Source organism: Bos mutus, chromosome 2, assembly GCF_027580195.1.
Source record: "Bos mutus isolate GX-2022 chromosome 2, NWIPB_WYAK_1.1, whole genome shotgun sequence".
Classification (NCBI taxonomy): Eukaryota; Metazoa; Chordata; class Mammalia; order Artiodactyla; family Bovidae; genus Bos; species Bos mutus.
The window spans coordinates 118178378-118192956 of NC_091618.1; the positions used below are offsets into that span (position 1 = coordinate 118178378).

At 39.2% G+C, this 14579-nt stretch overlaps 1 protein-coding gene across 4 annotated transcripts in view; it reads right to left on the bottom strand.

Moving 5' to 3' along the window:
* The window catches only part of CCDC141 (coiled-coil domain containing 141), a 227941-nt gene extending 214135 nt beyond the window's left edge, over positions 1-13806 (bottom strand). For 2 of the 4 annotated variants that reach the window (XR_011461869.1, XM_070359094.1), the window contains exons 1-2: positions 8526-8912; positions 6046-6168 (exon numbers count right to left, since the gene is read on the bottom strand). Coding sequence is in view for 3 of the 4 variants with exons in the window: in XM_070359094.1 (XP_070215195.1) it covers positions 6046-6168; positions 8526-8627 (225 nt within the window). In the remaining variant the exon portion in view is untranslated. Of the gene's footprint in view, positions 1-6045; positions 6169-8525; positions 8917-13434 lie in introns of those variants that run through there. The other 2 variants (XM_070359081.1, XM_070359090.1) reach the window with 2 other exon arrangements.
* Positions 13807-14579: the final 773 nt, after the last annotated feature.

The following is a 14579-nucleotide window of genomic DNA, read 5'->3' on the forward strand; positions in this document are numbered from 1 at the left end:
CTATGACACAGATCTTGTAAAATATGTTATTCTTCTTCCAACCCTGTCCTAAAGCATTCTATCACATTCACAATACACATCCTATAAATTTTTTTTCAACATGTAAATATATATAATTCAAGTCACACAGTCTTACTTTATTAAAATATATGATTAAAGACCATCATGAACAAAGTTAAATGATAATCTACAGAATGGGAGAAAATATCTGCAAATCCTATAATGAGGATTTTATAAGAATTTATATCCAGAATATGCGAAGAATTCTTATAACTCAATAACAAAAATCAAACACCCCAGTTAAAAAGTGGGCAAAGACATTTCTCCAAAGAAGATATACGACTGTCCAGTAAGCACATGAAAAGATGTTTAACATCATCAGTCATTAGAGAAATACAAATCAACCCTGAGATACTGCTTCATCAAATAGGATGGTTATAATTAAATACACTCAAATACACACACAGAAAATAACAAGTTTAGCAATGATGTGAAGAAACTGGAACACACAGTACATTGCTGGTGGGAATGTAATATGGCCAGCCACTGTGAAAAACATTTTGGTGTTTTCTCAAAGAGTTAGCATAGAAAAGCCCGACGACCAAGCAATTCCACTTCAAAAGAATTGAAAGCAGGTATTCAAACAGATACCTGTATACCACTGTTCCTGTAGCATTATTTACAATATCTGAAAAGTGTAAATAACCCAAGTGTCCATGGTCAGATGAATGAATAAATAAAATGTGGCATATCCATATATTTAAATATTATTCATTCATAAAAAGGAATGAAATTCTGATACCTGCTACATGAATGAATCTTGAAAACATATGGTAAGTGAAATAAGCCAGACACAAAGGGATAAACATTATATGATTCTATTTACATGAAATACCTAAAATAGACAAATTCTTAAGGGCAGAAAGTAGATTAGAGAGATTAACCAGGGAAGGGAGTGGGAATCTTTGCTTAATAGGTACAGAGTTTCTGTTTGGGGTGATGAAAACTTGGGTAGGAAGTTGATAGCTGTAATGCACAACACTGTGAACACAATTAATGCCACTGAATTGTATTTAAATATAGTTGACAGATGAATGGATAAAGATGTGGTATATATACCCAACGAATATTACTTAGGCATTAAAAAGAACAAAATTGGGTCATCTGTGGAGACATGGATGGACATGGATGTCTTACACAGTGAAGTCAGTCAGAAAGAGAAAAACAAAGAGCGTATGTTAACGCATATATGTGGAATCTAGAAAAAGGGTCCAGATGAACCTATTTGCAGGGCAGGAAAAGAGATACAGACATAGGGAACAAGTGGGTGGACGTGGTGGGGAGGAAGTGGGAGGTGGGATGAATTGGGAGACCGGGACTGACATACATACGGTACCATGTAGTAAAATAGCTAGCTAGTGAGAACCTGTTGCATAGCACAGGGATCTCAGCTCTGCATTTTCTGATGACCTAGATTGGTGGGATGGGGGGTGGGGACAGTGGGAGGGGGGTCCAGAGGGAAGGGAGATATGTATACTTATAGCCGATTCACTCTGTTGTACAGCAGAAACCACCACAATATTGTAAAGCAACCATACCCCAACAAAAAATAATAAATAAATAAATGCATGTAGTACTTATTACCTTTTGTCTTCTAATTATAAGTGTTCTTATCTTATTTCTTTTACTAAACTATAAGTTTTTTAATGTCTTTATGTTTCATTTTCTCTTTTCATCCATGCTAAATACATCATAGGTCCTTGATGAGTGATAAATTTTCAGAAATGAAAAAAATGGTTGAAATTGCAAATTTACCACAAAATTTTTTTAAATGATTCATTCATACTAAATATGCATTTACATATTTTATAGCAGTTTATAGGAGAAAAATCACACTATTCCTTATTTAAGAAATAAGTTTTAGTAGGACTACCACTACTAATATATTTTGACTATTCATTTTTAACTAAGTAAAGAAAAATAGGACAAAAATAAACATTCACTGGGTCAGAGATGAAATTGGAATCAGGAAGTCAATAGATTTATGAGTCAAGTCAGAGGTGAACTTTTTCGTGTTTTATATTTTCAAGGGTCATTCTTCACTGAATGCTAGTATTATATATTAAAAACAAATACAGGAGCCAGGGTCCAGAGGTTTTCTTGGCTCTTGTAGTTGGGCTTTCCTGGTGACTCAGATAGTAAAGAATCCACTTGCCAATGCAGGAGACATGGGTTCGATCCCTGGGTCAGAAGATGCCCTGGAGAAAGAAATGGCAACCCACTCCAGTATTCTTCCCTGGGAAATCCCACAGACAGAGGAGCCTAGTGGGCTACAGTCCATGGGGTCACAAAAGAGTTAGACGTGACTTAGTGACTAAACACCACCACAGTTATAATTCCTTTGCACAATATCAATGCAGTTAGTAGTCAGACAGATGATAAGGGGCAGAATGTTTTCAGAAACATTCCTCAGGCATTTCTGACCCTTCTTTCCTCCTTGAGCCACCTGAGGATGTGGTGCTGACAGGGGCCACAAACAGATCTTTGTTACCTGCTTACACTTCGCTCTTCCCTTTCCTGAATTCCTTCTTTCTCATTAAAATAAAAATTGAGTGTGGTTTGAGAATCTAGACACCTTTAGGGAATGAATATTTTCTCCACATGTTTATATTTTCCCCCACTGAAAATAGGGAAATATTTCTCTCTGGACACTCCGTAGAAATGGTTAAGTACTCTGTTGAAAGGAAAATAAGGTCTCTGGGGCATAGACATTACCAACATTAGAAACACTCTAACAAATTCTGTGTCACCAGAATTTTTCCCTTTAGTCTAAATTATTAGGATTTGAGATAATTTTAATGGAAGGCAGAAAATACCTTCCTTATAAAATTAAATACCCAAATTTCTCTGATATATTAAGTATCAACAGAATAATTAAGTACTTTTTCTTTTCAAGGCAACAAGCACTTCTGTAAATCATTGCATTTCTCCCCCAGATTTCCTTTGTAGATGTTTGAAGGTATTAATTACTATCATAATTTTTCAAATAAAGAACCCGAGACCAGAAAGGCTAACTACTTTGTCCAAAGCAGAGTGGACTCAGCACAGAACTCCTACACCGTCCCAATACTCCTGATAGTACATTCTTCTTTATAATTAGAACAAATCTCAGGGCCCTGTGCATATGGAAAACACTGGAGAGAACATTAAATATTAAATATTATTGGCTTATCGAACTGCTAATGTTCCTATCATTCAAAGAGCTCACATTAAAAATAACTCGGTACAACAATTTCCTGCTACAGGTTAAGACTGTACCTACCCTAACAACATAATAACTGGTAAATTAAATTACTCCAGCCATTTACAATATGGAATTCACATTCCTCTTACTTAAAAAAGTCTTTTGTCAGCAAATATGAAACAGACTTCAGACTTCTTGAGTTTTTTTTAACCAAGATGATGCTACTACTAAAAATTTCTTGGGGGTAAGTGGCTGGTTTGTTGAGTTAGGAGAGGTTACGGGAAATGGACACTAAGAGGTCATGGCTAGAGATCTGCAGGAAGTCAAAAGGTCTTTCTACTTAAGACCCCATGTTCTTAGACCCACAGGCAGAGAGGAAGAATGGTTCCACTATTCCATTGCACATCAAGACAAGATCCACAACAGATACGAACCTTTGATTCATCCTTTCCCAATCATCTTTACAGATAAAAGCCTAAGGTCCAGAAGACTGGCATTAAAGGACAAGACTTTACAACTGAGAATCACAAGCACCTTCTACGCATGAATCCCATTAATAGAAAACCCTTTTCCAGCTGTGCTCCTGTGTAGATTCAGGCATGCAAATTTGAGCCCAGTTGTTAAAGAGAGACGAACTGCTCTGCTTAAGAGAGAATTCTCCCTGGAATTGTAGGTCTGGATAGGAATAGGGCTGGGGGGAAAGAGGTAGCCTGAGAAACCCAGGTTGCTGTGAGCTTCCCCACCACGCACAGCCCATCAGTGGACCTGAAAGGGCTGGCTGGGCATGGACGGCTAGCAGGACCTGGGGAAGACATACAGCTTCTGGGTTAACTTCAGAAACAGTTGACAGGTAAGTATGAAGGGGCTGGGGACACAGGAGACCTTGAGAAAGTAAACCTCTATGGATGAGTAAGAACTGTAGGGAAGTGTTGCATTTCCACAAGTCATAAAATTGAGCTTTTTCTGTAGCAGCAAAACCTTGAATTGTTAGCCAAACTTAACTAGCTATTGGCATGTGTGTGCGTGCTTAGTCGCTCAGTCATGTTCGACTCTGCAACCGCAGGGACTGTAGCCCACCAGGCTCCACTGTCCATGGGGTTCTCCAGGCAAGAATACTGGAGTGGGTAGCCATTACCTTCTCCAGGAGATCTTTCCAACCCAGGGATTGAACCAAAGTTTCCTGCATTACAGGCAGATTCTTTACCATCTGAGCCACCCGGGAAGCAAAATTAGTCTTTTGATCCCTGGTTCAATGACTGCTTACATCAGCATGTGTTTTTTAAGATATACGAAGGGCTTCCTGGTCACCAGGGATTTCTACCTTGAAGGACAAGGAGCTATCTACACAGGAGAATAAATTCTGGACTCTAATACCCTCCTGCTCCAGTACTAATTCTTTAACTTCTCAGTCTGATTTATCCTTTACTTTTACTACTGCTGCTGGTACTTGTCAGATGCCTATCAGCTCTGCCTCTAAATCTAGAAAGCAAGTGTAAATTCCAGCCTAGATGTTCAAAGAAGCAAGTAACATTAAAGTGCTAATGACACAGAATACCTAGTCATTGTAGACTTCTGAATCCAGCCTCTTTGATTTTAGGAATGACACTCATTTGCCTACGAGGGTTATCACTCACAGGGTTCACGGCTGCACTGGGTTCTATTCTCAGAAGGAAAAACTACTTAGGGTTTAATGTTTTACCTATTACTGTCTTGAAGTTCTTAACAATTTTACCTTTGACTGTGTGTTCTGCAAGTAAAGTTCAATGGCAACAGAGGAAGTGCTGAGGGATGGGAGCCTCACTCACCATGTGGTCCATCCCTCCAGGGAGAGAAACTCTTTGTTATCCTGTCTGCTCCCCTGCCCCTGCTCAATGACCTCTGCCCTCTGCCCTGGCAGGTGTCAGGGCACAGCTCAGAAAGGTTGGGGAGGTCCACACCCCTATACACTGAGCTGGGGCTGCGGCCCAGTGTCTGTGAGGGGCTGGAGAAGGAAATGGCAACCCACTCCAGTGTTCTTGCCTGGAGAATCCCAGGGACGGTGGAGCCTGGTGGGCTGCCGTCTCTGGGGTCACAGTCAGACACGACTGAAGCGACTTAGCAGCAGCAGCACTGACCCCAACGTATTCCCCTGCCCAAAGCAGCCAGACATTAAATAACAGATTTTAAAAACACTGTGACAGGCCAAGAAAAAGCTTCTTCCTGCTTTTCACTTTGTGCTGGACCCCACAAACTATATTCCTGTCTCTGATTAGATATCTTATCTGGCAATCTCAAACCAATATTGTTTTTAGATTCTTAACTAAATAGTCACAACATATATGCAATAATAACTCTTCACTAAAACTATTCTTTGGTTTCAAGAACTCTTAATAATAAATGTAAAATCAGATCTTTTCAATAGTTCAAGAGGGAAAAACCCTCTATATTATTTTTGCCAGCAGGTATCATTAACAATAGAAGTTTGGGTCTGTTATTGTAGCTTGACAGTACATTGCATGAAATGGAAATGATGGAATTTTTTTTTCATGGAGGCAGCCAGGAAAAAAGAAAGTACTTATTTATCTACAGTGAAAATATTATCACTACATATTTTCTATCACATTAGGGATAGTTTAAAAAAAATCTTGTTACTTTTCTCCAATGTTGGTGTTTGCTCAACTGTAGTGTTTTTCCATTATCTATCTGGCATGAAGTTAAAATAGCCATAGGTCAGTGACATAAGGGAGAATCAAGGGGAAGTGTAAGAAATAGCTTTTAATTTCTTCTTAATTTTGTATCTCCTTCATATCTTAATATCTTACCTTGAGTTTGGCCAAAAGAAGTTCATGATCGTGAAGAAGTTTTTTGGTTTCATCTTGATTGCTTCCAATTTCTAGAAGATTGGGCTGTGATTCAGCCAACTGAAGCTGTATCCATTTGCCACACTAAAAATAAAAATGGAATAAAATGCACTTTTAGCTCCCCTTACTCCTTCCCTTTCACCCTTCTCCTTTTCCTTCCCCCTTTTTTTTTTCAAAGCTTCCAGTTACACTGTGAAGAGTTTAACCTTTCTATAGAGATAGGTCTTACTTAAATTAGAACAGAACAGTTCTAACATAAACCCGTGCCCTGGCTTTTCTTTTTTTCATTCATAGGATAAATTCTTTTCTCTTAGCATATTAGATTTAAATTAAAAGTTCCCAAATGAGGAACATTTACAATAGGTTATATATTATTGAATAGTAAAAAATTATAGAATAACTCACACAAGTTTACATTCTCTTGCTCAAAAAAACAAATTCTATAAAAATAGTGATTTGAGCAAGTAAGGTGTGAACTTCACCAAAGGGAAAAGGTTTCATAAATGTAATTTATGCTGATTAGTGTCTTTAACCTTGCTGAATCAATCAGAAAGAATAAAGAGCAGAGGAAGCAAGTGATTCTTAGTTTATTTCAAAGTTAAAACATAATATTTTTCAAATTTTATCATTGAATATTCAATAAAGCATGTACAAAAATATCAGTGAAGTTGGATGTGTGACAACTGCCATTTGAATGCACTCAACTTGTTTTCCACATGAAGGACCCTTTCAGTGTGCTACCCCAAGATATAATTCATCATTGCATTTCCTAAGGAATTGCTTTTTTAAGAAGCAATATCGATTCAGCAAGAGGAAGAAGTAGCGGGCACATGCACTTGGCTAAGTGAATTGCTGAGGAGAAATGAGAAAGCTACATGTCTATCCCAGACCATTAGTACCCTGAGACTGTTTAGAAACCAGAAGCCCACATAAATCAGACACAAGCACTTCTATTAAGACACACTTTCCATTTTGAACAGCTTGGAGTTTATTTCAAACAGCACAGCAGTGAACTTAGGGAGCTGAGGAGGCAGGATGGAGGGAACTTTCTTAAAAAAAGTTTTAGTTAAGAGTTTCCAGTCTAATTTTAGAGTTTTTTTTTTTTTTTTCTTACTGTTAATTTAGCCCTGATTCTTTTATCATTTATTCTATATGCATTCTTCCTCATCCTACTCAAATAAATGTTGCATATTTGAGGGAAAGAAAAGTGAATTAAAAAATATAACAGTAATTTTTCCTCTTTTTCCCTCACTGCTGGTAATTGCAGTTACTCAGAGCATCATAAAATGACATGCAAGTTATCAGTATTGCTGCTTTTGCTTCTGGCTGTTTTCCACATCCATCCATTGCCTTTGAAAAGAATAGAGGTGAAGGGACTCAGCAGAGGCCCTGTTATTGTGAGACCAAGTCTCAAGAGCCCTGGGCAAGCGGCCTTGGTAGGAACACTTTGCATTCCGTGCTTTCAGTGATTCTAGACTGAATCATTTTGTTCAGTGTCAAGTACTGCCTTCCTGTTTCGAATTTTCAAAATAACATAAAATTTTCAGCAATTAGGTGAAATTAAACAGGCTTTATTGTCCATGCTTCTTACAAAAGGCCAGAAAATTCATTTGGTTAAGCCTGGCGCGGTCTGGAAAGTAACAGGCTGGTGAGCACTGATTCCCTTCATTAAACCCTGAATTCTTGAGGTGGTGAGTTGTCTAAATCCAAGCAAAAGGCTTCAGGAATTTTCATAGGACATATTCATAGGGAATAAAATCATGCATACATTCTTGAACCTAAAGACGTGTGCTCATCTTTGCAAAGGGCAAACTGCTTGACATAAAACATACAGAAACCTTTAAGTCCCAAGTGGCTTCAATTTCCTGTGGTTAAGGGCAAGTTAGACACATGCCCCTCGCATCTTCCCTGGTAGGGTCTTCATTCTCTCACCAGTGTGACAAGGATTTACTAGTGCCTTCACCATGTCAAAACCAGAGCTGCAGAGGGCAAGTGTCACTGTCTCTTGTTAGGAGTTCCCTGTGCTCCGTCACGCTGAAAACAATGCCGCCCCTTATCTCTTCCCTCCTTCATCACATCCACTCTCAAAAATCACAGACATTTCACAGGTCCACTGGACTCTTAAGCCTAGCAATCACGAACCTGCGGTCACAAATGTTTTGCCTTTAAAAACCAAACTGAAAGTATACAATAGGATTGTTATTGCTTTTCTGAAAAATCAAGCTGCTGTGATGTTTTATGGCTAACTGAAAGAGAAACTCTAGCAACTAGCTGAAACTTAGAGGGTCCTCTCAGTTGCCAATTTAAAGAAGCATTAAGATGTACTTGCTGGGTTATTTTCTATATGCTGTGTACTGCTGATTTTGTGGAATGTTTTTTAGGATTATCAGCAGAACAAGAAGTCTACAGCCACACAGAATAAAAGGAAGTTGTCTGCTTACCTTTATGACAGCTATAACGATTTTGGAGTCCCCAGCCTGCACAGCTACTGAACTGACTGTTGTTGTAGAAAACTCCACAGCAGGACTCTCTTGGCTGGACATGGTACGTTAGAACCAGAGTTTAAGTGTCGGACAGCCTCTGTGCAGATGTGTGGCTGCTGCTCATTTCAGAAGGCAACCACTGGGGTTACTTGGATTCATTCAGGCAAAGAGCTCCGCTCGTACTGATTACTCTGCCAAAAGGAAAGAACAGGAGGTTAAAAATAGACAACCTCATTGAGTTTATCATGAGAGAGAGAGGAAAGAACGGGAGAGAATCGCCACACCCCTAGTATGGTAATACTGAGCGCTTGTTATTTTGGCCATTATCTTAAACGCAGAGGGCAGCTTCTAGCTCTCTGCCTATCAGCTGATGTTTGATAGCAAATGGAAAAAGAATTACATTCTGACAACCCAAGATACTTTAGCCATTGAATCTATACAGTGATGGTGAACTTTGAAACCAGCCAGTCATTAACCTGGGTATCAATCTTTTCAAGATTTTTTTAAGTCTTCTTCATGCAAAGCAAACTCCGAAAGATGTACTTTAAAAACAAGTTCTGGTATTTATTCTGGGACTAAGCCATAAAATTGTTTGAAATACAATTGTTTGAAATCTGCTTTTCTAAAATTGCCTCTTGTCAAATGAAGTTTATGTGAAATGGCCACATTTCTCTCAGAGCCTTGAATTTCTTAGGGACTTTTAAAAACATTTCAATGAGCATTTATCAATAGATATCCAGCATGTCAGGATTTCTTTGCAACTATCTACTCCACTGAACAGTATTTTCAAGTTCAGGTATCATGACTACTAGGAAGTAATACATTTTCCAATTACTTTTAATTGTAGCAGGGGCATGACTTGTATTTTTGATTAAAGGTTAACATTATGTATATTTTGCTACTTTTCTTTTAAAAAGAATAACATTGTACTTCAGATTTGGTTTTATTTCCAACCCTCCCCCACCCCATGCCTGGGGCAGGAAAATTATAGATGGCTTAAATCAGAGCCTAAGATCGACAGATTAATCCTATTGCTAGAAACTCAGTGTGTGTCACAAGTTGTCTGTGGTATTAAACAGCAGCTGTTGGATTCCCTGTCAAGGAACAGCTGAAAATAACACTGAAGCTTAGGTCAGAGGTCAGACGCAAACACATCAGAGATACTGACTCTGGAGCTGCTGAAGCCGTCGGAAATCTTTGGGCCGAAGCCAGAGTGGAGGATATAGCAATAAACCGACTTAAATGAGTCCACTTGCTGGTTAAACCCTTAGCTCAATTTAAAAGCATGGTCAGGTTCAGGTTCATTATTCAGAAGGCTGAGTCAGCACCACGGCTTTGTTCATGATGATATTCTTGAATCAAAGGGGAAATAGTGTTATTACATATATTTTGGTTTGGGCAATTATTTTTGCTTCCCAGAGCATGTCCTGGCTGCTCTGCAGTTATGTGGGCATGACCCAGTTGCCTGCTGGTCAGCAAAAGGAAACCACCCGGGCCCCAGTTCCTGGGCTCCAGAACTTCAGCAGAGGCCATAAAGGGTGCATTTGGGGCAAGCTCGGGAGAGCAGATGCCAAAAGACACCATGATGCAGGAAGTACTGTAAATGGTTTCATCCTATGGCAGGGATGGAGAGCTTGCAGAGAACCATCCTGACCTCTCTATAGCGGCTGCCTCGGTATTCAAAGCGGGCTCCTTCTGCTTGAGCAAACAGTTGGTCCAAACAAACCAAAACAAATTGAGTGAAACCAGTTTTCAGCTAATTGCCCTCAAGAAAAATCAAGAGTTGACAAGTGTGTCACGTAATCTCCACACCCTAAACTAAAATGCCCAAAGCAGCCTTGCTTAAGCCTTTGTGTACACGGCAAACCGCAACAGCAAACAGTGCACCCAAAGTACACAGCGCACCTTCCCCCAGAGCTAATCTACTGTTAGAAACTCAGTGTGTGTCAGAAGTTGCATAAAGGCCCTCAGGAGGCAAGGGGAAACAGGTTACTTAGACAATGGTTAGAAGACTGCTGATGTTCACAGAGCCCCACTTCAGGTGAATGACTGTGTAACGCGTATGGAGGGCAGTGCGGACTGCGCGGAGTCACAGGCCCATCGGAAGGGAAAGGGAAGAGACAGGTGAGGAGGAGAGAGAACTAGGATCCAAGTCTGGTTAATTCCAAGGCTTAAGGGCAAAAGCAATCAGAAATATGTAAGACCTTGTTAAAAGATTAATCCAGCTATTCAGCTGCAAAGGTGATGGCACCTGTCTTTGTATAGATGATCTTTCTAAGCAGACCCAAAGTGCTGCATAGGAAATATTTTCTGCATTGGTGGACATGGACAATAATGCAAACCGCATGCATGAATTTAAGTGGTTTCTAACACATGTCCTTTAATTCAAATTCTTGGCTTTAACATCTTCAAAAGACTTGAATCACTTTTTTCTCCCCTTCCCTTGCTTTCTATTTCTTTCCTCTTCAACTTCTTAGTCCTTCTTCCTTGGTCCGTCTACATCTTGCTCATTTAGAAACTTGGTCTAGGTCTCTTCATCTAGCATAATATTTAATTATAAGCTGCATTATTAACCCTGGGAAATACTTTGGAAAACCTAAGTGTAAAATATACTGTATTCAAGAAATTGCTACCCTATAATTAGATGGCTTTTTTTTGAAAGATTTTGAGCTAGTTTGTTTATACTCTGCCTCCCCTATCTTCACCAAAAAAGCAGGATAAAACAAAACAAAACAAAAAACCTTACAGGCATTCTCATATTCTTTGAAGTTTATAGAGGATCTTGCTGAGGTTATTATGCCTTCTCTGTTTATCCCTCTGGGAAATGCCTGGTATTTTTGGTTTTCATATCAGCTGAATTTTAGTGAAAAATCCTCCATGGGGAATCAAAAAGCTATAACTGGATTCTGTAGAGTTGCAAATAGCACATCCCCCCCCCCCAGTTTTTCTTTTATTGCAGTAAAATACACATAACAAAATTTACCATCTTAACTATTTTTAAGTGTACAGTTCAGTGATATTAAATACATTCATAGTGTTGTGCAACCTTCACCAACATCTATCTCCATAATTCTTTTAATCTTATAAAAAATGAAACTCTATACACATTAGACAATAATTTCATCCCCTACACCACCCCAAAACCTCTGGCAACCACCATTCTACTTTCTTTCTCTATGATTTTGACTACACCAAGTATCTCATAGCAGTTGTTTTTTGTGATTGATTAATTTTACTTGGAGAAGGAAATGGCAACCCACTCAGTATTCTTGCCTGGAGAATCCCATAGACAGAAGAGCTTGGCTGACGACTATAGTCCATGGGGTCACAAGAGTCAGACACGACTGAGTGACTAAACCTCCACCAATTTTACTTAGCGTGATGTTCTCAAGGTTCATCCATGCTGTGGTGGTGGTGGTTTAGTCGCTCAGTCGTGTCCAACTCTTGTGACCCCATGGACTGTAGCCCGCCAGGCTCCTCTGTCCATGAGATTCTCCAGGCAGAATACTGGAGTGGCTTGCCATTTCCTTCTCCAGGGCATCCATGCTGTAGCATATGTCATATTTTCCCTTAAGGGCTAAATAATATTCTCTTGAATATATATTCCATGTTTTGCTCATCCATTCAGCCACTTGAGTGGCTTCTACATTTTCTCTCTTGTGAATAGTGCTACTATGAACATGGGTGTATAAATTATCACACTGAGACCCTGCTTTCTAACTATCTGGGATATATACCCAAAAGTAAAATTGCTAGATCACATGGCAATTCTATTTTTAATTTTTTGAAGAAATACCACACTATTTTCCACAATGACCAATAGCACATTTTAATGAAATATAGGTAACTGATAGTAATAAAAACTTTGTTATATGATTATTTTTTAGCTCTATGAGGATGCCATTCAAACGACACACTTTCTTTGCTGGAGTATATGTAGAGTCTGCTCATTCCTAGCATTTGTCTTAATGCTATTATTGATTAAACTGTATATGTTTATAAAGACAAATTAGACTTAATATGAATAACACAGAAGAAGTTATTTATCCACATTAAAAATGTAAGGCATAATTTTCTCTATTATTATCAGTAAATAATAATAGTTAGTTTAATTATAGCTAGTTATGTGCCAGGAATGGGATGAGTACTTTGCATTTAATCCACATAATTTAATGGCTGCAAAGACTTATTTTTATGACTTTATAAATTTCACACACTTATACACACACACATGCACATATCCACATACAGTGATCCACTGATTTTAGCCACCTCAGGTCTAACTTTTTCTCTCTGGGTTTGAAAGTTATCTATGGTCTTGTCCTCATACCTACCTAATAACGTATACCATTATTCCCAGGCCTCAAAGATCATCTTTGTTCTCCACGTTAACTCAGTTGTTCTACCCAGAAATATCCTCTTCTCCACTTCATCTATATGAATTCCTCCCATCTCTTAAAGACCAAGATAAACTGTTAATTCCTTTTAAAAGTTGAAATGCCTGCATATATTCCCCTTCCCTCAAACGCAATTGTAATTAAAATTTAATAATGTTATGCTTGTATTATAAACTTGAATTGTTTTGTAATTATTTCATCACTCCACTGGTATTATTTCTTAACTAGATTTAAGGCTCTTTACATAAAGGAATTAAGTCTTAACTTTTTTTTTTTTTTCAAAATCTTTGCAGACCACCTCAGAGATTAAAAACAGTTGCTTTACACAAAGCACTTAGAAGAGAACTTGATATTTAGCAAATACTATATATGTGTGTGTGTTGTATATATAATATATATAATATATACAACACACACACATATATAGCTATATATATATGAAGGAGAGTACTAGGCACAGAGGCACTTACCTGGTGGCTCAGATGGTAAAGAATTTCTGCCTGCAATGTGGGTGACCGGGGTTTGATCCCTAGGTTGGGAAGATTCCCCTGGAGGAGGGTACAGCAACCCACTCCAGTGTTCTTCCCTGAAGAATCCCCATAGGTAGAGGAGCCTGGCAGGCTACTGTCTGCTGCTGCTGCTAAGTCACTTCTATCGTGTCCGACTCTGTGCGACCCCATAGACGGCAGCCCACCAGGCTCCCCCGTCCCTGGGATTCTCCAGGCAAGAACACTGGAGTAGGTTGCCATTTCCTTCTCCAGTGCATGAAAGTGAAAAGTGAAAGTGAAGTCGCTCAGTCGTGTCCGACCCTCAGCGACCCCATGGACTGCAGCCCACCAGGCTCCTCCGTCCTGGTATGTAGCAAATGCTCATAACTATTGGTTGAATGAGTAAATACTGAGTGAATGAATTGTATCAAAACGTGATTTGATCAGTCAGCCAATATTATAAGCACCAATTCTGTGGTGTGTGTGTGTGTGCGCGTGCACGGGTGCATACTGTGTACTTACTTGCTCCGTTGGGTCTGACTATGACCCCATGGGGTCACAAAGAGTCAGAAGCGACTGAGGAACTTCACTTTCACTTTTCACTTTCACACACACACACACACACACACATACCCCACAGAATTGGTGCTTATAATATTGGCTGACTGATCAAATCACGTTTTGATACAATTTATTCACTCAGTATTTACTCATTCAACCAATAGTTACGAGCATTTGCTACATACCAGGATGGAGGAGCCTGGTGGGCTGCAGTCCATGGGGTCGCTAAGAGTCCGACACGACTGAGTGACTTCACTTTCACTTTTCACTTTCATGCACTGGAGGAGGAAATGGCAACCCACTCCAGTGTTCTTGCCTGGAGAATCCCAGGGATGGGGGAGCCTGGTGGGCTGCCGTCTATGGGGTCGCACAGAGTCGGACACAACTGAAGTGACTTAGCAGCAGCAGCAGCAGGCACTAACATATTAGGAATATAGCAGTGAGCAAAACAGAGCGAAACAGAGGTCTCTCTTCTTGAAATGGTAACATTACAGTGAAAAAAGACCATAAACAATGAAAAACATAGCCAAGGTAGAAATCTACAGTGATAAAAATTAAGGGAAAAC